A 24,721-nucleotide genomic window follows, 5' to 3' on the forward strand; every position below is an offset into this window, starting at 1 on the left:
GCGAGCAAACGTGGCACAAAAGACCTAGAGGTAGCATGTAGTGCTTACGTGATTACAGAATCCCAGAGTAGCGCATCTTACCAAAGGGCCATTATGCTTTGAGAGTAGGGTTCAGCATGCTTGGTGTTTAATGCTATGAGGCTGGGATTCAAAAGCTTTCTCTGGCTAAGTTTTGGCATTAGCCTGACCAAAGCCAAGATTTGAATATTTTCTCCTGCCAAGCAGACGGATTCTGTGCACCCAACTTATTGAGTACACAAAATTTATCTGGATGAAAAGAGGCTGGGGGCGTTATGGGGGCAGGACTAAACTTTAACCTGTGAACACAATATTGAGCACTGTCCAGCTACAGTTATGCGCCCAAATCTGGTTGGAAAAATAGTGCCTTAAAGTTATCCATATGAAGTCATCCAAGTATATTCAGCGGCAGACTTATCCAGATGAGTTCCACTGAATATGCAGGTAAAGTTACACACTGGCTGTCTAAATATTGACTTATATATGTACACAAGCATATGCAACAATGCACACATACAATAAGTATACACACAGTTATTACTGTAACTAATTATGATTATTAGGAACTTGTGGCAGTGCAGGATTATGTTTTGCAAGCATATTCTAAACTAGTTATATTATTTTTAGGGGCAAGAAATATAACCTACTTTTCCCTAAACCTTTCTGCATAATCTTAGCTAACTTATAGCTATATAGTAAATCCACAAAACATTATTTTTAAAGTATTTTGTACCAATTCTGATGTAAGTGACTAGATGATGCAGCCAGAATGATAGAAGATTTCTGTGTATCTCACTATATCAAAACTGACCAAGCAGGAGGCCCCTTCCGCCTTAATAGTTCTCAGTTCTCTTGCCTGCAGCTTCTGTGTGTTTGACTCTCCGTCCATGCCTGAACTCTGGGAAATGCATCGAAGACTGTGTCACGGGCAATCCCTCCTACTCCTGCTCGTGCCTTGCTGGCTACACTGGCAAGCGATGTCATATCGGTGAGTGTGTCGCAGTCATTCTCGTAGACAAGGCTCTCTTCCATACCCTCACCTTCCTCGCCCTGCTCCTTCCTCTTTCCATCAGTTGAATTTCAGAATGCAATATCATATGCAATTATTTTGCAATCTTTGGATCCGACCAATGTTTGGATAATGTGACGAGAATCCAGGGATGGTATATAATGTAGTCTGTTTTTTTTTTAGGAATGTACAGGTCCATATTCAGTAAGCCGGTTCGTGGACAAGTTATCTGACTAAAGGTAGCCGGACAACTTGTCCCGTACATTCAGCAGGATAAACGTCCCACTGAATATACTTGCCTATATTTGGATATAGCCAGTTAGGTTTTTAAGTTACCTGGCCATGCGTGGCTGGATAGCTTTCTACTTAACTGGATATCTTCAAAACAATATCTGGTTAAGTAGTGCTGGCAAATTAAAAAAAAACAAAATAAAAAACCAGAAGTAAAGGGCTGCAGACCAATTTCCTCCCTTCCCCCCACCAAATTTAACTGATAGCCCTGTTGGGCCATGCACCCCCCACCGCACATCCCCACCTAAATGTTATAATTGCTCTGGCATCTGCAAGCACCCCTCCATCCCTGGGTCAAGCCACACGGAAAATGTGACTGCTGCCAGACCCCTTCATCCCCCATGCTCTTATATTGCAGTGGCACAACCCCCTCATTTAGCTGGATAGAACTGGAAATCAGCTAGATTAGCTGGATAACTTTATTACCTCCCCAAAACGCCCCCAGAAGTGGCTGAATGTTACAAAACTTGCCATTTAGACGGATAACTTGTGGGTTATCTATCCAAATGGCTTTGAATATTGTCCTTGTAGTGTAAAGCTGTTGACTGCCAGATGTCAAGACCATGCAGTTGACAAGGAGGAATTGTTTTGACTGGTGGCATCACCACCGGGATGGCTTGAGAGCTGGGAACATCAGCCGCATGGGACTATTCAGAGGGTCTGCCATGTCCCCTTACACTTCCTGCTGTCCGACCTTGTCCCGGTCCAGCTCACATTGGCCTCCCTGACCTTTGCCCCTTACCTTTGTGCAGTGTTTCAGCTTTCCTTGCCCCGACCATTGCGTCAAAGATTTAATAGTAAAATGCTTAGGATTGAAGCTTAACGGCTTGATCTCTGGATACATCTCAGAAGAAAAGCCACACTTGCTTAGACAAGCAGTTTTCAGTGAAGGATAATTTAAATTTTAAACCTTTTTTTTTTTTTTTTTTTTTTTTAATAGAGTCCTTCAAAACAAACATGCCAAGCCTGCGGATGGATGAGTCAGATTCACCCCGATGTTCATTTCTCTCCCGCTTCTTCTGGGGTCTCTGACTCAGAGCCCGTCTGCAGGTTTGGTATGTGTGTTCCTAAGGGCTCTACAAAGAAATACATGATTTAAGAAACAAACTATTCTTCTTTGCAAGCTGATTCTCTACATGAGGGCAGCCTTTGTTTGGTGTTTAGTGACATGAAACAAAGCATTCAGGACCTTTTTCCAAGCTGACCCAGGATCTCTTGGCTGTGCATTCTGGGGCGCAGAAGAGGGGAAGGGAAGATGCAGGAGTAACTGTGAATTTGTAAAATGTTAGGTGTAATGCTTTAGCAATACAAATCCATTCACATATAAAGAATACGATGCTGGGGATGACCCTTTGGCACAGGTCAAAGGGCTATTCAAACTCAGATTCAAAGCCGCTGCAGGGCTGGTGAGCCACAGAAGTGATGTGCTGAAGGCTGCTAGGGTGGGTTGCAGCTACCATCGCAGCCTCTGCCAGTCATAGAGCAGCACGGAGGGAAAGTCGTAGAAGGGGGCCAGGGGAGGGTCCCTTTCCTGCTTAGGTATGCTGGCTAGGATGCAGGGGTTGAACAATCCAGGACAAATGATAGAGGTGGGAGAAGATGTTGGGATTAGGTTGTCCTGCTTATAGAAGAACACAGAAGATGTCAGCAGACAAGGACCAGTTGGTTCACCCTGTCTGCCCATTTGTATCTACCTGCTGGGTTAACTTGATCTGTGGTCTTCTCTCTCCTTCCCCTACCAATGCCACTAAGGTCCATTTGTTTCTGAAGAATGCTTGAGTTCAGATACTGTTTTGGCTCCTACCCTCTCTCTTTGAAGTCTGTTCCAGGTGTCTGCTACTCTCAGTGGACAAGTATTTTCTCATGTTCCTTTTGCATGACCCTCCCACCCTTCAGCTTCATATGAATGTCCTTTTGTCCTTGAACTTATCATTTTATGGAAAATGTTACCTTCTGGTGCCTTATTGAACTCTTTCAGATGTTTGAATATATGTATCGTTGGTGGCCCATATAGTGGCAAAGTCCCCAGGCCCTGTCACCCACAGGCTTTGCACAGTTCTTAAAGAGGAAGTATAAGCATACTGTTGCGTTTGTGCCTATTCTCGCCCTCTCTCCACCCTCTCTACCTTTGTGGCGACTCCCTTCGGGACTGACGGACAGATGCTGCTGCGGCTTCTCCCTGCCTCTTCACACCGGAATCCCCGGGCTGGCTTGATGCTACGAATCCGCCATGATCCTGATGACGTAGGGCGCACGCGCGCTCCAGACTTTGTACCAGCAAGGGCGCGAACCTTGGGGGCGTCCCCCCGTAGTGACGTCATCCGCTTCCAACTTAAAAGGTCTTTGCTTGCAACTACGAATTGAGTTAGCAAGGACTCTGTTGGACTAGCTTCGGCTGTCCAAGACTACTTGCACTCAGGGGAAATCTTTCTCCGCTGCTCTGCCTCCACAAACTTACCTAGGGGTACCCGCTCCTCGGGGGCCCCGCTCTCTCTCTTCTTGATTTCAGATTGCTAAGACGGGATCCGGTACTCGCTCCTCGAGGGCCTACGTCCCTGAATACTCAGAAGACTCCTCACTGCCTGGAAGCGATCGCAGATGTGAACACTGTGAGTTCTATTGCAGATAGGAATCAGTACTCGCTCCACGAGGGCCTATGTTCCTAATCTCTGAAGACTCCCTTCTATCTAAGACGTTATTGCAGGTACGGAGATCGTGAGTTATTATTGCAGATTGCAGATAGGAACTGGTACTCGCTCCACCAGGGTCCATGTTCCTAAAACCCTTTACAGACTCTCTTCTATCTCAGAAGCTATCACATATCTCTATCTTATGAATTACTATTACAAATTACAGATAGGAACTGGTACTCGCTCCACGAGGACCCATGTTCCTAAAACCCTTTACAGACTCTCTTCTATCTCAGAAGCTATCGCATATCTCTATCTTATGAATTACTATTACAAATTACAGATAGGAACTGGTACTCGCTCCACGAGGGCCTATGTTCCTAAATCTCTCCAAGACTCTGTTCTATTCCAGAAGCCATCCCATACACAGCTATTGTGAGTTCTTATTACAGATTGTCTATAGGAACCAGTGTTCGCCTACAGCTCCTGTTCCTGAATGTACTGAAGACTCTCTGTTGCATAAGAGGCCATTACAGATATCTACAATTGTGAGTGTACCATCTTCTACTGGTTATGTATCCAGCATACCCTGTCTATTCACTACCTATAGTCTTTCTCTACAGCTCAGCAACCCAGAGATCATAACTCCAGTATCTGAGGGACTTCAGCCCTGCCGGGACATCAACTCACTACTGCCACCTCTGGTGGTTCAACTTCCAGTCTAATAAAGAACTATCTGTGTTTGTCTCATATCCAGCCTAGCCAGTGGTCCCTCTCAGGATCTCCTCCTGGGGGCGCTGTCATCTGCCATCGGCCCAGGGATTCACCATTTCTACTCAGTGTTTATTCTTACACTACTAGAGCAGGTATCGTACTGACTGCTACTCTGTGGGAGCCATCTCCACATTAGATCACTAACTACACCTACGGAGTATCGCTAGCTCCTCTCCTTGGGGAAACATCATTCTACAGAAGACTAACTACGCCTCCCTGGTAATCACATCAGTAACAGATTGCTATCCTTCTCTTCTCAAGGAGTGATTTACAATAGATTGCTATCATCTTCCCTCTGAAGGAGCGAAGCCATACATATTGCTAACTTCTCCCTCCTGGCGGGGTGAACGCTAACAGATTACAATTCCTCCTGGCGGGGTTATCCATAACAGATGATAGCTCCTTTCTCTACAGGAGCATTCAGCAGCCAGATTGATACCAGATTGTTAACTCCTCCCCTTTGGGGAGTAGATCCATCACAGCTCGCTAACTCCGCCCTCCTGGCAGGGTGAGCAACAACAGATTGCTAGCTCCGCCCTCCTGGCAGGGAAATCTATAACAGATTGCTACTCCTTAGCAGATTCCATAACAGATTGATAACACATACTTTACCTTTAAACGTTATCCCAGGAAAAAGTACCTGCAGCTATTCTACCTGCTTTCTCTGCAGGTTGTTTTTCCTTGCAAAACATTGCACATTGTTGCCTCCCCTGAATTAATCCTGCTCCCAAGAATGCCTCCGCACAGTGTAGGAAAAGGTTGTTTCACAATGTGTGCCTCCTTTCAGCCACGTGAGGAGTGAGAGGTTTTCAGGTTAATTGGTATTGGTGCGGTTAAATGGCTTCTGAAAATTGTTTTGCATATCTCCCTTTTCCCTCCTTTTTCCGAAAGTATTTTTTTTTTGTCAGTTACATCAGTTGATGGACACTGACAAGGACACTGACAAGGAAAAAGCTGAAATACTTTTGTTCTGGGTCCACCAACGAAGCAAGTGAAGGAGGACCACTGATTATTGGCAGGGTTAAAGATGGTGGTGGGGTAGAGTTACAGAAGGAGAGGGTTTGCATGGAACTATTAAAACTAAACATAAGCAGGACATTGCAGCCAAATAGGATGTATCCCAGGATAGTAAAGGAGTTCAGAGAGGTTCCGTCAGCTACGCAGACAGATTTGGTCAATCAATCTTGGTCACAGAAGTGGTTCTAGAGGACTGGAGAAGGGCAAATGTCATCCTTCTCCCTAAACATGGTAATAGTCTGGTTCTGTAAAATTTCCTCTGAAGATTCAAGATGGTGTCATGATATTAGGAGTTACATCTTGGAGCTCCCTGTGGTTTGCCAAATGCTCATTATATTCTATCTTAAGAACTTTCCTGACCTTTGACTCAAGGTTTGATGGAATAATTTGTATTTCGTGGTGGTAGAGTGGAATCACTGGTGGTTTCCACTACTGGGGCAGAAATAGGAGTAATCCTCCAGCTGGATCTTGAAACGTCATTGAATCCTGGTAATCTCATATTACCTCTGGCTCCAAGTCTTCTAAAGGGTGATTCATCGGGTATGACTACAGTAATGTGAGATGGGGATGCTTTGCTTTCTTCATCAGTAACAGGGATGATTCTGTTGCAACAGCCCAGAGGATTCTCCCCTCCCCACTTCCTCCTCCCCGATGTTGCTTTGGCCAGCTGCCCTGAAATAAAGCTGGTGTTGTGCTGGAGCACCACTTCCTGTGCAGGAGATAGACTTCTGGTGGTGATATGGCTGCACTTAGGCAATCTGTCCCTGGAGTTTGATGAACTCAAGAAAACAAAACAATGCAAGAAGGCGATCGCAAGAGCCAGAGGAATGCAAGGTTGTATAAGGAAAGGCATACCCAATAGAGAAAAAGAGGTAATACTGCTTCTGTGTAGGTCATCAATGAGACCTGATCTGGAGGATTGTGTTCAGTTCTATTGGCCATACCTCTGAAAGGATATAGACAGAGTAGATGCAATCAACCCCATTCCGTTTGTTTTGGATTGGAAAAATGCAAAATGAAGCAAAGCGTTTTGTTGCATTTTCCCTGTTATAAAATGAAAGCACACCCCTAGAAGGCTATAGCAGAAGATCCATCTCAAAATATGCCTAGCTAAGGTTTGCTCCAAGAGCCAGCCTCAGAAATTAGTAAGGATATATGTATTGATGGACAATCAAAATAATAGATCACTGACTGCATCAGAGTTCTTTGACTCATTTGACATAGAGGAGGATAATGCTCCATATTTGCTCAGAATGTAGAGACAATGGGGAGAAGAGCAAATAGTTGCATGATAAAGGCTATAGATGGCAATATTAAGTTACTGCACCCTACTGTAATAGAAGTGAAATTATAACTCTGAAAGTCTCATTGTATCATCCTCATCTGAAGGTTATAGCTGATCATATCCCACTTTAGATCAAAATGCTGCTTGATAGAGAAATGCTCAAGCTGCACAAGGTTTGCAAGCAGTGCAATGGTTCTTTCAGCATCCTTTATGCTCAAAGACTTGATTTTGTGTAGGTGATAAAAAGTGATGTCTGCACTGAGTACACAAATCAGACAGACACTGTCTCTACTAGCGTCCTAGAAAGTGGACACACATCTTTTTTTTTAAGCTGTGTCCTAATCTCTTTTTCATAAAAGAGATGCCTGGCTGCAAAGAATGACTAGGTCATCCTTCCCACACCTACCTTGGACATCGCAACATTAGGAAACTGTAATGAGGGTTCTGGGAGTAGAGCATTCCAGACTGCAAAAAATGACAATAACCCTGGACTTTCAATAGAAGACAAACAATTTCTCAAATAATGGTTAAAAGAATTATTCAAAGATGAGTCAAATAGTTGGGTGGCGCCATTCCATTTTGCACTCCCAGACATTGACTTCCCAACAACGGAGAACATGGAAACAGACTTCTGTGTCAATAATGGATTTGAATCAATACTTACAGAGAAAGAAGCTGCTGACCTGCTCAAAAGAACACAAGAGATGTTACTTGTCATTAACTTGAGGCTCCATAAAATGGCTTCCAATAGTATCAAGATAATGAAGGCATTCACCTCAGAAGACTATGTGAAAGATCTGAAGGACAGACCTCGGGGTTAACTAATTCAACCTAATCTTGGACTAAGTTGGTACCTTAGTTCAAGAAAAAATGGATACTTAATGTGATATCCAATTGCCAATGAACAGCCTACATGATCTGCTTGTATTTGTAGCTTCAGTAACTATACAAGGAAAGTAATTATTGAGATCTTTCTTAAGAGATATGAATGCATACTACATTATTCCTAAATATGAAACAGGAATAGGAAGTGTGAAAAAACTCTACAAGATCTGGAGCAACTCCAAATTAAATGCGTGCATACTTTGATCTCTCTTTTTTAAATTATTTTATTTAAACATTTTATATACCATTGTTCCATGTATAGATCACATCGGTTTAAAAAGTAACATTCATAGTTATAACTCAACAAATAAACGAAAAAAAAATGATGTGTTACAACGGTGGTATTCATAGACAGGCATTAATATTTAACAAGTTAACTTTTCTAGTAAATCTTCATAATTGATCTTGTATTTATGGCAAAGAGTATTGTAAATTAAAACATGATGATACTTCTTACATCTTAGTTAGTGGGTTGTTTGATATTCTTACATTCTCTTGTTTGATTTATTCTTCATGATTAGATTATTATCTTTTGTCCTTCTTGTCTATGTGGCTCTGTATTTTCAGATGATTTTAAGTTAAATTATAAGCATTTTTAAATAGTCATGTTTTAGCTCAGATTTAAATTTCTTTCTATCAGGTGTAATATGTAACGACTCAGGCATAGCATTCCAGAGCTTTGACCCACTATGGAAAACATACAATCCCTTATTTGTGCGAGATGTGTGCTCCATATTGTGGGAATAGCCAATAGTCCTTTATTTTGAGATCTTAGTGTTCGCTGTGAATTGTATGGTTGTAGTGTCAGTTCTAACAGGCCGGGATTATTTGATTGAATGATATCGTTAATGCTTTATAGCAGATTCTGTATTGTACTGGTAACCAATGTAATGACATTGGCGAGGGTGCTTTGTGATTGAATCTTGCTGTGGCATTTTGTAATAGTCATAGTGGTTTTAAGTTACAAGCTGGAAGGCCTAGTAGTAAGGAGTTGCAGTGTCTAGATTCAAGAAGATTAGAGTTTACAATACTCTTCGGAAGTCCTGAAGAGTTAATAATATGGAGAGGTCTATATCTTTTCAAATGCCTCTTTGAAAGCCATAGCAGCAGTAGCTTACTTAAAGATAACATATACAGAAAGCATGTACTACATATGATTTATCTTCTGCAAGGCTAAGTTAACACTGTTACCTAACCACATTATTCCTAGACTTGAACTGTATGTGTTGGCAGTAGAGATAACTGAGCTGATACAGTGGGCATTCAACCCAACACAGTAAAGTTTTACACACTGATGGTAAAGTAGTTCTCCAAACCAGAAGGTTCTATGTGTAGGTAAGCAACTGATTTAAACACATCAATAGGTCAACATAACCAGAGCAGCGGAATTATGTTTCCACTTATCAGAACCCTGAAGGTCATGCTACAAGGTCTTTTCCTACTGCTCATCTTATGCAGGCATCCTGATTAACAGAAGCAGAATTATTCTTGAACCATGATTATTTATTTATCCATTAATTCTTTCTTCATTTCTCACTTTCCCTATTAACTTAAAGCAGGTTACTATCAAATAACACATTTAGCAATACAATAAAAACCATACAACAGCATAATCAAATATATCACAGAAAAGATAAATAATGCATCAGTTATCAATCCAGTGCCTCTACATAAAATCCCAAACCATTTTCTAATCTCAGTCATGAAAGTGCTAACTTTGGCATAGCATGATAAAACACAACCCACAACCCACTATCCATAATTGTAACCAAACACCTTTCAAATAGCCAGGCTTTAAATTTTTCTTGAAACATAATTATTTTTCAGATAGCTTTCCAGTGGAAATGGTTTTCTACATCACAGGGGCATGGTTATTGCCAGTCTTACAGCAGACAAAGGTGCAGAGTCTAACAAAACTTGTTGCAAAGACCTCAGTAATTTAATCGATTAATATCGCCAGATATAAGCAGACCTGGATTTATTGGTAGGCACACTACATTGCGATGCTGCCCGCGGATCTAGCCGCGAGCATCCTCTTACCTTCCTTGCCAGCCTTCCCGGTGCCGTTCCTTTGCAGCCTGGAGTCTGCCGCTGACACCTCCGTCTCTATGCAGCACGAGCCGCCGCCGACCAGGCCTCCCATGTGGCCTGGGAACCGTCGCCCCCACTCCTTCTTCCATGGCCTGGAGGCCGCTGCCAGCGCCAACTCTTCCGCGGCCAGGAGGCCACCCTCGATGCTCCTCTTCATGGACTGGAGGCCGCTATAGACTCCGCCGCTTTCCTTGCGGCCTGGGCACCGCCTCCTCCTGCTCCTTCACGGCTAGGCCGCCGCCAATGTTCTTCTTCTGCGGCCTGGAGGCCGCCATCGACTCTGCTGTTTCTTCGCAGCCTGGAGGCTGCCTCTGACGTCCTCTTCCATGGCCTGGAGGCCGCTCCAGAGCTCCTCTTCATGCGGCAGGGAGCCGCCATCAATCTTCTTCCTTCATGGCAGGGAGCTGCTCACATCGGGGCTACTTCCTCTTCATTCAGCAGGGTGTCGCTCTCCAAAGTCCTGCCTCCTCCTAGGTGCGAGGCTGCGCCTCCTTGCTTCATTTAAAGGGCCAGCAGTGGGCAGTCCTCCTGGGCTCCTTCTGCTAATATTCCAAGGTGTTTCCTCTTCAGCCCTACAAAAGGGCTCAGCCTTCAGTCAATCTTCGCCTTTGCAAGGAGTTAGTCATGGAGTCGGACCTCTCCTGGATCTTCAGTTCCAGCTCTTCCTTCCAGGAGTCCTCCGTGATCCTTCTTCACTTCTTCAAGGCATTGTGTTCCTCGTCTTCATTCATGGTTCCTGAACCTTCATCTTGATCTTCGTTCCATGTCCTGGTCTCTCGACGGATTCCGTCCTCTTGTCTTCAGATGTCCTGATGTCTCCATGTCTCCATGTCCTGACATCACCTTGTTTCCGGATGTCCAGACATTCCCTTGTCTTTGGATGTCCAGACGTCTCCGCCCTCTGATGTCTTTGTCATGTTCCAGTTGTCCCTGCGGTCCTCTTCCCTAGAGGTCCCTGATATCCAGATGCCTTACATGTCCAGATGTCCTGATGTCCTACGTTTCAATCCTGATGTTCCAAGTCTCTGAGTTCCAAGTCCTGACTTTGATGTCCTGAGTTCTAAGTCCTGATTTCGATGTTCCAAGTTCCAAGTCTCAATCCTGATGTCCTTCGTCCAATCCTGATCCTGAAGTATCGTCAGTTCCTGGCTTCAGGTTCAGCTTCGCTCACCTCGGACCTCGTCTCCAGCTGACCTTTCCTGGGAGTAAATCTGTATCAATCCGGTGTCCGTTTCCTGATGGCTGGAGACCTCTTCCGGCAAGATCTGTCTTTGAGCACTGCCCGGATTCCTACTTCGTCCTGAGCCTCAGTCTTGTGCTTGTTCCGCTCTCCGCGTGGTCCGTGACCAGCCTCTTCAGGTTGTGTAGGGCACGCCATGGGACAGGGTGGTCCGCGACAACCCACGTTGGATGTGTAGGGCGCCCTGAGGGGCAGTGCCTGTCTAAGTCTTCAAGTATCCTGAGTGTTTGTCCTTGCTCCTTCTAGTTCCAAGAATCCTTGTCTCATCCCATCCGAGATCCGACTTCCAAGTCCTTGTCTGAAATTCTTCCAAGTCTTCGTGTGAGCCTTTTCAAGTTCCAGGTCTTCATGTGAGTCCTTCCAAGTTCCAAGTGTTCGTGTGAGCCTTTCCAAGTTCCAAGTCCTTGTCCGAGTCCTTCCAAGAGTCCTCGTCTGAGTAACCGGAATCCTCTCCTCAGTCTACGTCTGATTTCCTTCCATGTCTGAGCATCTAGCGTCTGAGTTCCAAGTTCCAAGCATCCTCGTCTCGTCTGAGTTCCAAGTTCCAAGTGTCCTTGTCTTGTCTGAGTTCCAAGTATCCTCGTCTTGTTCAAGTCTTCAAGCCTAGTCAAAGTCCAAGGTCCCGTCTTGTTCCTAGTTCCAGTACCATCTCCTGTCCTCGACCTCTGTCCATCCTGCCACATCTGCTGTTCCCTAGTGGCAGGTCTGAAAGGGCTATTGAGTGGCCAGAGGGCTACCCCAGAGACCAGCATAGCATTGCTGGGTCTCTACCGGTGCATGCAAGTTTGGTGGAGGTTAGGGCAGTGGTCAGTCTGCTCCTCCAATGCTTGGACACGTCTTGCCTGCCACAGCGCTTCCATGGAGATCCTCTCTGCAGTTGCATTGTGGTCCAAGGGCACACATCTCCCCGGAATCGGGAGTGCTCCCTAGCGCTTCCTCCCACAGATTCCAACACACTAGACCTGTGCCTAGGGCAGCAAAAATCTGGGGGCAGCAGGCAGGCTGAAGATTTGCTGCCTTCCAACTGTGCTGAAAATCATGCAGCAGAGTGTTGCGGTTCTGGCTGCGAGCACCGCGACCAGACCCTTACCTTCATGTTCCTGGACCTACTCCCGCTTCTGGAGGCCTAGTTTGCGCCCTGTTTGGTGGCGTCCCCGCGGGGGCCGCACCACTGGGAAGCTTCCCATGGATACCCTGCTTCTAGGCGCATGCACACGCCACTTGGATGCTTTTCTAGGCCGTTTCCCGCCAGTGGTGACTCCGCCCAGTTCCTGACGTCAGACGCCACGGCCTTGATAAGCCGGCCGCGGACCCTTAGTCTTTGCCTTGCAACGGGTTTACCTTCTGGTTCCCTGTTGCGTCGTGCCCCGGAGTGAGCTGCCTTGCTACTCGCTCCATTCCTGCTTGCCTGCTACAGTACCTGCTTGGTTCCTGCTTGCCTGCTACAGTTCCTTCCTGGTTCCAGTACCCAAGTCTTGCTACAGTTCCTGCCTGGTTCCAGTACCCGAGTCATGCTACAGTTCCTGCCTGGTTCCAGAACCTGAGCCCTGTTACAGTATTTGTCTACTGTCCTAGTCTGGTTCCAGTTCTCAGTCCTGATCAACAACTCGCCTAAGTCCCAGCAGCCGGGCCCCTACGGGCTCCTCCCTGGGGGGCTTCGGCTTCCAAGGGTGAAGCCGCCTAAGTCCCAGCGGTTGGGCTCCTACGGGCTCCTCCTGGGGGAGTACCAGCTTCCAGGGTGAAGAGCACCTCTACATCCTGCCTGAGCATCTGCCTCCCGGCCTGCCACATACTAGAGACATTGACCACCTTTCCCAGTCTCCTGCAGGTCGGCCCAAGGGTCCACTAAATTGAGACTCCATAACAGCAGAGAACAGCCCTCTGCTTCCTGATCTATCCCTTTCTTTCCCAGGCAGACTGTAGAGAACAGGAGGTAAGGGGGATGAGCTACCCAGCACTCTAATCCAGTCCCTCCCCTCCCGTCATTCAGAGACAGAGACAGAGCAAAGGGGAATCATTTTGAGAGAGAACTGAGTGGGGATCATTGACGGGATGAAAGTGGATTGGCTGGTGGGAATGTGTCTGTGTGTAAGAGAGAAAGGAATGGTGGAGGGGACGGGCAATGTTTGTGTGTGTTTGATTGATGAGATTAGTGCAGATGTCTTTTTCCTTACTCGGTGAAAAGAAAATAACTTATACGGACACATGCATGGTTAAAAAACAACTTGATTTTTATAATGTGAAATAAAAAACAGAAATTGTTTTGCCAATGTGCTTCAGAATTTTCAAATTGTTGCCACAAAAATCTACCCCTGAGCTGTCGTAGGAAACTGAGGGGCTTTGCTATAGTCCTTCTACTCTCTGTTGTCTGACCATACAGGAGGTGGGGCAGGGGGGGTCAATGGCACCATCAATGCCTTGGGGCGGCAAAACCCTAAATCTGTCACTGGGTTTAAGAGACCCTTTCCAACTTGTGGATCCTCAGTCAGATGCAGATATCTATCTAGATGTGATTACCTTTGCTATCAACATTATAGCTACTAGGTGTCCACCATTTCAACTGGTTTTCAAGATTGATAGCATGGGAGCCAAATTCCAAAACAATTGGTGGTGCTAAACTCAATACAAAATACCCATCCATGGACATAGTGAAGGAATTTGCTCAATATTGGGTGTCCTGAAGCATCCACTGCACCCACTGAACGCGCATCCACCGAGATAGACAAGCTACAACTTGCCTCATTCGCATTGTTCTTTATTTCTATTAGACATTTGTCAAACAATAATTGCCACCATTTATATCCGCACAAAACCGCGCACAGCTGATGAACTCCCTCATGCAAAGAGAATCATTCTCCACTGTATTCAGCAAGAAGTATATGCCAAAGAAATCCCGTGCATTGGCAAGAAAGGAAATATTCCTAAAGACGGGTCCCTTTGGAAATTGAGCCCCTCATTGCCAAGAATGGATTGATTAGGACTGGTAGTCAGCTAATCAATGCTTAAGTGAGACAAAGGACTGCGAAAACCTTTGTCAGACCCATCACAGGAGAAAGTGCTTCTCATGTTACATGAAGATTACATGTGTAAGTTTACATGTGTAAGTTTACATGTGTAAACTGTAAGATTGTGAATGCATATCAAAATGTACAACCTGTTTTCAAATGCTAAGCAAATTACCCCTTACTTGTCATAAATGCTGTAAATAAGTTACTTATATAACCTTCTACACCATACATGTTATAAGTTTTCTCTTTGTTCGATCCCACATTAATCACCGTGTGGGTAATGTTACGTTCCTTTTACCTTTCTCGGCTGCTATCCTCTCCTCCTTTTCCTTTCCCCCTCTCTCTCCCCCCCCTTTTTTCGCTCCTGCTCCAGCCCCCACACCCTGTTTTTTGTAATTTCTCATCCTTTCTCGTTTTATTGTAAACCGGCGCGATGTGCTCGCACGAACACCGGTATATTAAAAGCTGTTAAATAAATAAATAAATAAATAAAAATAAGATGTGTTACCACTATGGACTCACAGCATGTTCCTGTTACGTTGTTTTGGGTTTGCTAGAAAGTGAGATCTACTGATATCAAGCAGGTTCTTGTGGACTGGTTTGGCCTCTGTTGGAAACAGGCTGCTGGGCTTGATGGACCCTTGGTCTGACCCAGTATGGCATTTTCTTATGTTCTTATGTTCTGTGAGTGTTTTATATATATATACTGGAATTCTGTTTATATGTTATTATGCCACCCAGTTGTTACATTCAATGTCGCACTTGCAAATATTTCATGGCAGAGATGTATAACCTATGCTCTGGTTGATTAAGTTCAGAGCAGGATGCTGTGAATTTTTCATTTGGCATCGCTCACCTAAACTTATACTCTTTGTTCCCTCTGACCCTGAGATCCCATAGAAAGCATTGCTTTTTCACCAGTTTCACCTGAGAATTGAAAAAAAAAGGCCTCCATCTATGACACAGTTCAGAGACTTTGTTCCAGTTTTTCTTGTCTCCATGTCATCCTACAATGTAATTTCTGTTTCCGGTTATACGTTCAATTAATGTTTATGGCATTTAAGACTTGATCTGTGTCTGTGTATGAAGCGGAATAAGAGTTAGCTATCTGTATAGCCATACAGCATGATGTGGAGAGTACAGACTAAGAGGTTTTTGTCTACTGGTAAGTGAGGAAACCACTTTTCCTACAGTCCCTTCATGTTTGTTTCAACTTGCTTGATCATTGTAATTTCAAGTGTGTTACATTCTTTGAAAATTTTGAAATTCCCTTTTATCATACTTCTAATAAGGTCATGAATGTGGTGGTCTGGCTAGGAGAAACGTTCCCCCTCAGAAGTGTCACTTTGCTTTGCTTTGTCCCGTGTTTATTCTTGTCTTTCATTAAGGAAACAGGCCCTCAGACACACATTGCTCTGTATTGTAATAGGCTTCCCCGGGCTGCCCTACCACTGTGCCTTGAGCCTGGTCTGAAGAAACAGTTGCATGGGGGTAAGAAGGTGCTGAGTCCCTGGCTTGGATGCTGGTGGGTTAGTGGCTAGGACTCAGCACTTTCACCTCTGTGACCTGGGGTTCATTTCACAGTCAGGGAATGTTAGTAATTGAAAAATCTATTTTCAGCTGGTTGGCGATGTTGGGGTACTGTCCGGATAGCTCATAGCTGGCCAGATATTTGGTAACGGCTACTTTGGTGTCCATGGCAGTTTGGATTATTGTGGGACCACATGGTTGGACATGGGAGGGGAGGGATGCTGGATGTGAACTATAAAGGGGATACTAATTACTCCTGGGGGAATTCTGCGCAGAAAAATTAAAAATTCTGCGCAGAAAAACTTAAAATGCTGCAAAATTTTGCAAACTTTATATTTGGCCAAAATAACACAATTTGACGTCTTTAAGTAATTACATTTTAAATTAATACAGAAAAAAGTTATTAATTAAAGATGCAGAATTTTAAATATTTTGAGCAGAATTTCCCTAGAAATTCACTGTGAGAGTGTCCCTTCAACTCGCTCTCCGTACTCCCCTGGCCACTTTGCCCTCTCAGACCCCAACTCCTCCACCTGCCAGTATCTCTGCCTCCCACCTCTAGGCTCAACCACTTCCACTCCAGTGCCAGTCCCAGAGTTTGACCCCATTTTCAGTACTGCCCCTCACACAGGCTCCCTCTGTCCCTCCCTCTCTCACACATATGATCCCTCTCTCTAATACACATACACACACCCTCATACAGGCTCCCTCAGTCTCTCGCACACACACACATCCGCTCATACAGTGCCCTCTTTCTTGCATACACACCCACACAAGCTCCCTTTCTCTCTCACACACACACCCTCATACAGGCTCCCTCACTCTCTCACACACACACATATCCCCTCATACAGGGTCCCTCTCTCATGCATACACATCCACACAAGTTCCCTTTCTCTCTCACACATACATCCTCACACAGGCTACCTATGTCTCTCTCTCTCACGCACCCCTTCACCCAGGCTGTGTCTCACACATACACAATCCCTTCACACAGGCTAGCACCCTCACATACACACGACCCCTTTTTCATACACATAAGCTCCCAATCTCTCACACACATACACGCTCCTTCACAATCTCCTCATATAGGCTCCCTCTCTCTGAAACCCACACTCAAGCATTCCCCCCCCCAGCTCTCTTACCTCCCATGCTCTCTCTCACACCCTCCTGCTCTCACCCTCCCCTCTCCCTCTCCCTCTCCTCTCTCCCACACACACACATTCTCTCTCACCGGGGTCTTCCTTCTTCGCCACAAATGGAGCACACTCCATTCATGGCACACGGGGGACTTCCATCTTCGCCGCGAACGGAGTGCATCCTGTGGCACACATGGAACATGCTCCGTTCGCGGCATGCCGGGGTCTCCTCTGCTATTTTCTGCGCAGGGGGGGGGAATTCTGCGCAAATTCTGTGCTCCACAGTAGCGCAGAATTCCCCCAGGACTATCTAATGCTCTGCTACCCAGGAGGAAGCAGTATGATGGAGAAAGATAGATAAGTGATAAGGAGTGATATCCTACAGGCAAGCCCGCTCTGTTGCTGGCAGCTGGGACATATCATTGGTAATATGTAGAGCAATAATTGGGCAGACTGGATGGGCCAATTGATCTTTTTTGCCATCTAGTACATCCACCCAAAAAGAATACCAGTTCAATATGTGGAGTGTAGGGTTCTTCAGTATTGTGGACACCCGCCCTTTGACAGTGAGATAGAAGCTATTAGCCCATTTCACGTAGGCCACCAAATAGCTTTCAGACAGTAATCAATTTTGGGCCTCTCGCATGCCGAACCTGATTTGCTTTGGCGGCCAGCTTTTGGCAGGACTAACTAGCCTCCTTGCTTCTTTTTAGATGTGAACGAGTGCTCCTCTTTCCCCTGCCAGAATGCAGGGAGCTGTACCGATGGCATAAACAGCTTCAGCTGTCAGTGCGCCCCGGGGTTCAAAGGACTCAACTGTGAAACAGGTAAGGATTTCCAACGGCAGGGAGCTGATCGGCTTGGAACAGACACCCTGAATCCGGGGCAGACGGGGCTCAGGTTCCAGTTCCAGCTATGGCTTTTACCTAGACCTTGTGTGATCTCGCTACAGAAGCAGTAGTAGCAAAAAGAAAAGGAAAGGAACTGCGGTCAGAGGAAGATATATTTTATCAACTAACATACGGGCCGATACAGTAAAGTCCACGGGAGAGCAGGCGAACGCCCTCTCTCCCAGCGCGCACACAGGCCACTCTCCTGTGCGCGCAATTCTCTATTCAAATGAGGCCCGGCGGTAAAAACAGGCAAAAGGAGGCGCTAGGGACACTAGAGCGTCCCTAGCGCCTCCTTTTGGACCGGAGCGGCAGCTGTCAGCAGGTTTGTCAGCCGACGCTCAATTTTGCCGACGTCGGTTCTCTAGCCTGCTGACAGCCACGGGCTCGGAAACCGGACGCCGGCAAAATTGAGCGTCCGGTTTTCGACCTGACAGCCGCGGGCTGACTTCAAATTTATTTTTTTTTTTTTTACTTTTGGAAACTTTCAGGACCTCCGACTTAATATCGCCATGATATTAAGTCGGAGGGTGCACAGAAAAGCAGTTTTTACTGTTTTCTGTGCACTTTCCCAGAGCCCGAAGAAAAGGTAGGCGCTAATTTCTGAAAGCAAAATGTGTGGCTTGGCTGCACATTTTGCTTTCTGAATCGCGCGGGAATACCTAATAGGGCCATCAACATGCATTTGCATGTTGCGGGCGCTATTAGGTTCGGGGGATTGGACGTGCGTTTTCGGCCCCCTACTGAATAAGGGGTAACGCTAACGCGTCAAAAATGCATGTCCAATGGCGGGTTAACAGTGCGCTGTATTGGCCCGAAAGAAAGAAGTTTTTTTTTGTTTTGTTTTAAATAGCGCCTTTCATAAATTAACAGTACTGCAACAGTCCTCTAATGGTAATGGTCTGGCACTTTCAGTCCTCAAGATGTGTTACAGAGCAGGGTAATAAGCACACATTGATTGGTTCAGGATCAGGCTGGACAATCTTAATACAATTACTGAACAGACCCTAGCGGGATAGTTGAGACTCATATTTGATTGCTAATATTGCAGGGATGTGTTAATTACTGTAACATGGCTCATCACACAGGTGATATTGGGACTTCAGCCACATAGGGCTGAAGTCCGCATATAGAACATAGACGTGGATGTCAACCATAATTGCCAAAGCGAACTTATGCACATTAAGTCTGCTCTGAAAATTAGTAGGTTTGGTTATATGTACAGCCCTGTATGGCATGCACGCACACAATGACGCCTGCTTGGGAACAGGGGTAATTGTTAGCAAGTAGCACATTTAAAACAAATCAAATTCTTTTTCACTCAATGCATAATTAAGCTCTGGAATTCATTGCCAGAGGATGTGATTAGGAAAGTTAGTGTAGCTGGGTTTAAAAAAAGGTTTGGATAAGTTCCTGGAGGAGAAGTCCATAAACTGCTATTAATCAATGAGGAATGGCCACTGCTTGTTGCAGGCATTCATAGTATGGGATCTGTTTAATGTTTGGGTACTTGCCAGGTGCTTGTGACTTGGATTGGTCACTGTTGGAGATAGGATACTGGGCTTTATGGATCCTGGGTCTGACCCATTATGGCATATCTTATGTTCTTATGTAAATGTGCATATGTACATTTACGCACACACTCTGGAAAATCACCAGTATGCGCATAAATTGTTTCCCCGCCCCTAGAAACATCCCTTTCAAGTATGTGTATTCCTCCCTATCAGTTGCACCAATTGTACCCGTTGTACCAGCTTTTGTCAATTTCTTGTTTCTTCCGTTATCTGCTCCGCCTGCGTGCGAAGTTTTCTACTGTTTTGGCTCATATTGCTCTATGTATAGCCCTTGAGCGAAGTTAATGTACCCGTTGTACCAGTTTGTGCCAATTCCCGTTATCTTCTATATTGGTATCGCCTACGAGCGAAGTTTACTACTGTTCTTGTTTTCTATTGTTTTCTATTGTTCTATGTACAGCCCATGAGCAAAGTTAACATTCACTGTAAACCGAGGTGATCTGTATCCCATACAGGAACCCCGGTATATAAAACCAAATAAATAAATAAATAAATAAATAAATAAATGTGTAAAATCACTTCCATGCATAATTTTACACACATAACCCCCAGGGCTTTTTTCTTTTCTTTTTTTTTGAAAGGCCATTTACACACACAAAACTGCATTTTATGCATGTAAATGCTTTTGAAAATTATCTCCTCATTATCTAGGGGACATAAAGACATCCAGTATATATCACTACTCTGTCCATTGTGAACACACCCACCTGATATTCAAGAGACCTCCAAACCTACTAAAATGTATCATTTCTGTCTTGATAACATCACCAAAATCTGCCCCTATCTTTCAGAGCGCACTACCCAAATCCTTATCCACTTTCTGCTCACCTCCCGCTTAGACTACTGTAATTTGCTCCTCCCAGGTCTCCCAGCGAACCAACTCTCTTCACTACAATCTCTCCAGAATTCAGCTGCGCAACTTAAGCTTTTGTCAAAGATGCTGCACCATAGAATCCCTCTTCTCAAGTCCCTGCATTTCCTCCCTATCTATTTCTGCATTCAATTCAAGCTCCTCTTACTTTACTCACTCTGCAGCTCCTCACTACCTCTCTTCTCTTATCTCTCTCTCCACCTTCCTCGTGAACTCCGCTCATCTGGTATGCCACTCCTACCTCTGCCCTTCTCCTCTACTGCCAGCTCCCGACTCAGTGTTTTCCACGTGGCGGCACCATGTGCTTGCAATAGACTTCCTGAGCTGGTGCGTCATGCTCCCTCCCTTGCCTTATTCAAATTCTGTCTAAAAACCCATCTTTTTTAGGCTGATTTCAAATCTTAATCCCTGGTTATCCCACTTACAGCCTTATTGATTTTAACCATTTTCTTACTAAATGAAATTCCCAGAGTCTCTTTTGCCCTGTATGTTTATCTTGATTACATTTCAAGCCCTATTGAGCAGGTACTGTCTCTTACGTGTTTATGGTGCTGCATGGTCGCGAATGCTATAGAAGTGATAGTAGTAGTAGCAGAGGTAGTAATAGTGGCTCCATCCATGGTTATTTTTGAAGAGAAAATTAAAGACACACTTATTTACATTAATCTACCTAAGTGCCCAATTCCTCTTAATCTACCTAATCATCTTTTCTGCCAGATTAATTTGCCCCAGACTCTCCGTATTCAGTTGCTATGGAACAAGATACCACTATCGCTACGCCTGGAGACATCTTACCTTACCTTCAGGAAAAGAATTAAGGCTTTCCCTAAATTCACTTCAAAAACTGTAACATCTTTGATAGACAGTGACAAACTCCCATCTATCACTGGACTACTGGAACTTGATCATGAAACTGCATAATCAACCCTGCCTGACTTCCTCTTATTGTCGCTACTTCCTGTGTACCAGATACCTGCCTCTTTCGAATGTATCTGCATTCAAATCCTGTCTAAAAACCCACCTTTTTTAGGCTGATTTCAAATCTTAATCCCTGGTTATCCCACTTACAGCCTTATTGATTTAACCATTTTCTTACTAAATGAAATTCCCAGAGTCTCTTTTGCCCTGTATGTTTGTCTTGATTACTCTGGCTCTCTAAGCCATCTATTACAGTGTTTCTCAACCTTTTGAATGCCAGGGACCAGCTAACTACCTACCTGAAATTATATGGACAGCACTGCACTGATGAACAAAGGGGGGGGGGGGTGGAGGTTGTGGATGGGGAGAGCTTCCCCAGAAAAGTTAGGAAGTGGGGAGGGGGGAGTAGAATATACTCCCTTCCCAACCCCATCTATAATTTCATGGTTCAGCCGTGCACCTGTTCTGAGTCACTTTAAGTAAGCTGTTTTCTGGCTATGCTACAGGGTATACTGCAGCATGTGCAGCTGAAGGGAAGGCCTTGCATCTTCCTCTTCCTCCTACAATCATAACATAAGAATTGCCATGCTGGGTCAGACCAAGGTCCATCGAGCCCAGCATTCTGTCTTTGACAGTGGCTAATCCAGGTCAAAAGTACCTGGCAGATCCCATATAGTATATCTAATTCCTGTGACTTACTCCCAGGGATAACAATAGTCTTCTTTAGTCCACCTGTCTAATAATGTGTTATGGACTTTTCCTCCAGGATCTTGTCCAAACCTCTTTTAAACCCCATTTTCCTTTTAATCCAGGCCAGACCCAGGGGGGTTATGCATGCCTACCAGTAGATGGAGACAGAAATCAATAGACTCGCTGATGTCACTCCATTTATGCCTTTGTGCTAATACCAGCCTGCCAGTATTCTCCATCTCCAGCAGATGATAGGCAAGCATTCCATGCTGTGGACTGAGGCCTGGTTTGGCCAAATGACAAGGAATTGTGGCCGGGCGGCTCCTGCAGTGACATATCAACTCCCTCCCCCAGTTGAGTAATTCTTGATGGTGGATGGGGACTTCTATTGAGGTGTCAGTCGCAGCTACCTTCCTCTGTTGAGCTAAGTTACAGCAGCACCAGGGGAACATCCAGGTCTGTGGCTGGTTGGGGTCTGGGCTTTTCCATGTCCTTCCCTCCCCTCTGCTGATCTGCTATCGGACCCCCCCCCCCCCTCCTCCTCCTTATATGAGCATGCCCTTGGCTTATCAGGTGTGGAGAAATGGTTTAAAAAAAAAAAAAAGGAAGTGCCTTACATACAACTTATGCTGGGAAGGCCTGTGCGTTGGTGTTGCCAGCAGTTCATATGGTGACGGGGAGTTGATGAGCTCCTTCTCTGGCAGTGATGTCTCCTTGGCGAGTTCAGAGCAGGAGTTGGCTACAGACAGGAGGCCAGCCAGGAAAGCGACAGCAGCATAAGCCAAGCGCAGGAAATGGCATGGTTCTAGTTGGCATGCAGGTTTAACAGGAACCAGCTGGGGAAGGGTACAATTATGCCTCAGTTGCTTCGAGGCTTGGGGGACACCTCCTTAGCAGGGAGTGTGTCTATGAGCTCCATGTGGTTTCATGGGGCTGGAGTTTCCCGCTGGTGTCCAGGTTGGTTTGCAGCTTTAGAGAACATTTTGTGACCACAGAGCAGTGCAGGACGAGTCAGCTGTCAGTTCTGAGAAACCCGTGGTGTTGGCTAGGCTGGCAGCAGTAGAGTCAGTGCTAGTGAGATCTTCTCCTAGAAGAACTGCTGTGTCGATGGTGACAGTTGACTGGCAGTATTTTTTTTTTTTTTTTTTACGATATCTCCTTTGTGCAGTTCCTACCTAGCAAAGGTGGGAACAGCGGCCATTTTGGGGTCACAGTTGGGGGGAAGCTGAGGGAAAGATATGGGCCACCCATTTTTCAGCTCCGCAGGCCAGTGGTAGTCAGTCTTACAAAAAAAAAAATAAAAAATTCCTGTTTGTTGCGGCTGGACCTGGGAGCACGCTATCCCAAGGTCCCTTAGTCCTGAGGGAGCGCGCCTTGGATCCTGTTTGCCACAGATGTGCCTGTATTGGGGGAGCACGATACACATTCCCTGTGCCCTGAGGAAGTGTTTAAGATTCGCAGTTGTCTTTTTGGCCACTGTGATTATTGCACTGTGGGGGAGTTACTCTCCTTCTCCCTGGGCTAAGGGGCATAATTTGCATCCTGCGGGTGCTTTTGGAGCTACACAGATACTGCCTCGGTTCTGCAGATTTCCTCAGTGGAGGATGTTCCTCCCAGCCCTGGGTGGGTTTTCTGCTTGGGAATTGCCTCATTCTGTCCTGGCTTTCATCGGTCTCAGATGGAATCCAAGGTGGCAGAGAGTGCGAACAGAGGCGGAGAAGCTTCAGCTGCTGCAAGGGATTAGTGAGGAAGGACCTGGAGGAGGGAAGCCTCTTTCCTCGAGGAGAACAGACACGGCTGTTCCCCCAGTCTTTGCGCAGTGATGCAGAGGAATACGAGGAAGAGCACTCCAGTGCCACAGATGTCGCCATTTTGATCAGTGCTGGAGCATTCCAACTAGGGCGGACGTGAAAATACTCCTGCCAAAGGGAAAGAATTGCAATAGCTTACATTTGATCATTTCAAAGATTAAAGCCACCATCATTTCCTAATACTTTTGAATCTCAAGACATTCACACCAAACATGGAAAAAAGCCTCCACTTTCCCACAATTTTTCCAGCAAAGATTCTCAACATTAGGGAATGCCTCGTGTATTTTTTTCTGGGGTTAAATACCACCTAAAAAGCATTTTATATCTGCTTTCAATAATAATAAAAGATGGAGCTTTTGCTGATGCCCCCAAAATGGGCCCATTGATTTTCCCCCACTTCTCCTCCACTCCTCCAAGATCCCTTTCCTATGCTAAAATATGTTTAGGTTTCCTAAGCAATTCCCTTGTTAACAAAGAATACCTTTTTGAAAGGAGCCCTGTAGAGATCAGAGGTTTATCACCACTGATTTCCCTTTCAATAACTAAGGCCTGGATTTATCAAAATGCGGTAAGTACAGCATGCAATAGCAAAAGGGGTGTGTTTTATGCTAATATAGCATTTATTGCTAATTACCTGTGTGAACAGCTAAGTTAGTGCAAATTGTGATACCATTTTCAGATTCTACAATGAGAGAGAGAGAGAGAGAGAGAGACTGACTGGCCATAATATCATGGCCCATAGGTAGGTATCTGTATCCCTATGGTAGGCCCACCTAGTAACTCAAGGTGGGGTTTAGGTAAGAGTGTAGGGGGTTAGGGGCCACTTTGACATTCTACGTGGCACCTACGAACAGAACAGTGGTCTCTTGTGAAGATTTGATGGCCTTCGGAGTGAGGAAACTCACTCCAAGATGAGATTTGGGCAAGGTTCTCTCAACCTAGCTTGATGTTACCCAGGTAGAGAGTCCATCAAGCTAGGTTGAGAGAACCTTGCCCAAATCTCATCTTGGAGTGAGTTTCCTCACTCCAAAGCTCATCAAATCTTCAGGA

General features: G+C 45.3%; 1 protein-coding gene across 1 annotated transcript in view; it reads left to right on the forward strand.

Annotated features, from left to right (window-relative positions):
- SNED1 (sushi, nidogen and EGF like domains 1) overlaps positions 1-24,721 on the forward strand; it is a 299,702-nt gene that overhangs the window by 116,098 nt on the left and 158,883 nt on the right. The window contains exons 5-6 of the mRNA XM_029616628.1: positions 881-1,006; positions 17,631-17,744. Of these exons, the coding sequence (XP_029472488.1) occupies positions 881-1,006; positions 17,631-17,744 (240 nt within the window). The remainder of the gene's footprint in view (positions 1-880; positions 1,007-17,630; positions 17,745-24,721) is intronic.

Source organism: Rhinatrema bivittatum, chromosome 9, assembly GCF_901001135.1.
Source record: "Rhinatrema bivittatum chromosome 9, aRhiBiv1.1, whole genome shotgun sequence".
In the NCBI taxonomy this organism is placed as follows: Eukaryota; Metazoa; Chordata; class Amphibia; order Gymnophiona; family Rhinatrematidae; genus Rhinatrema; species Rhinatrema bivittatum.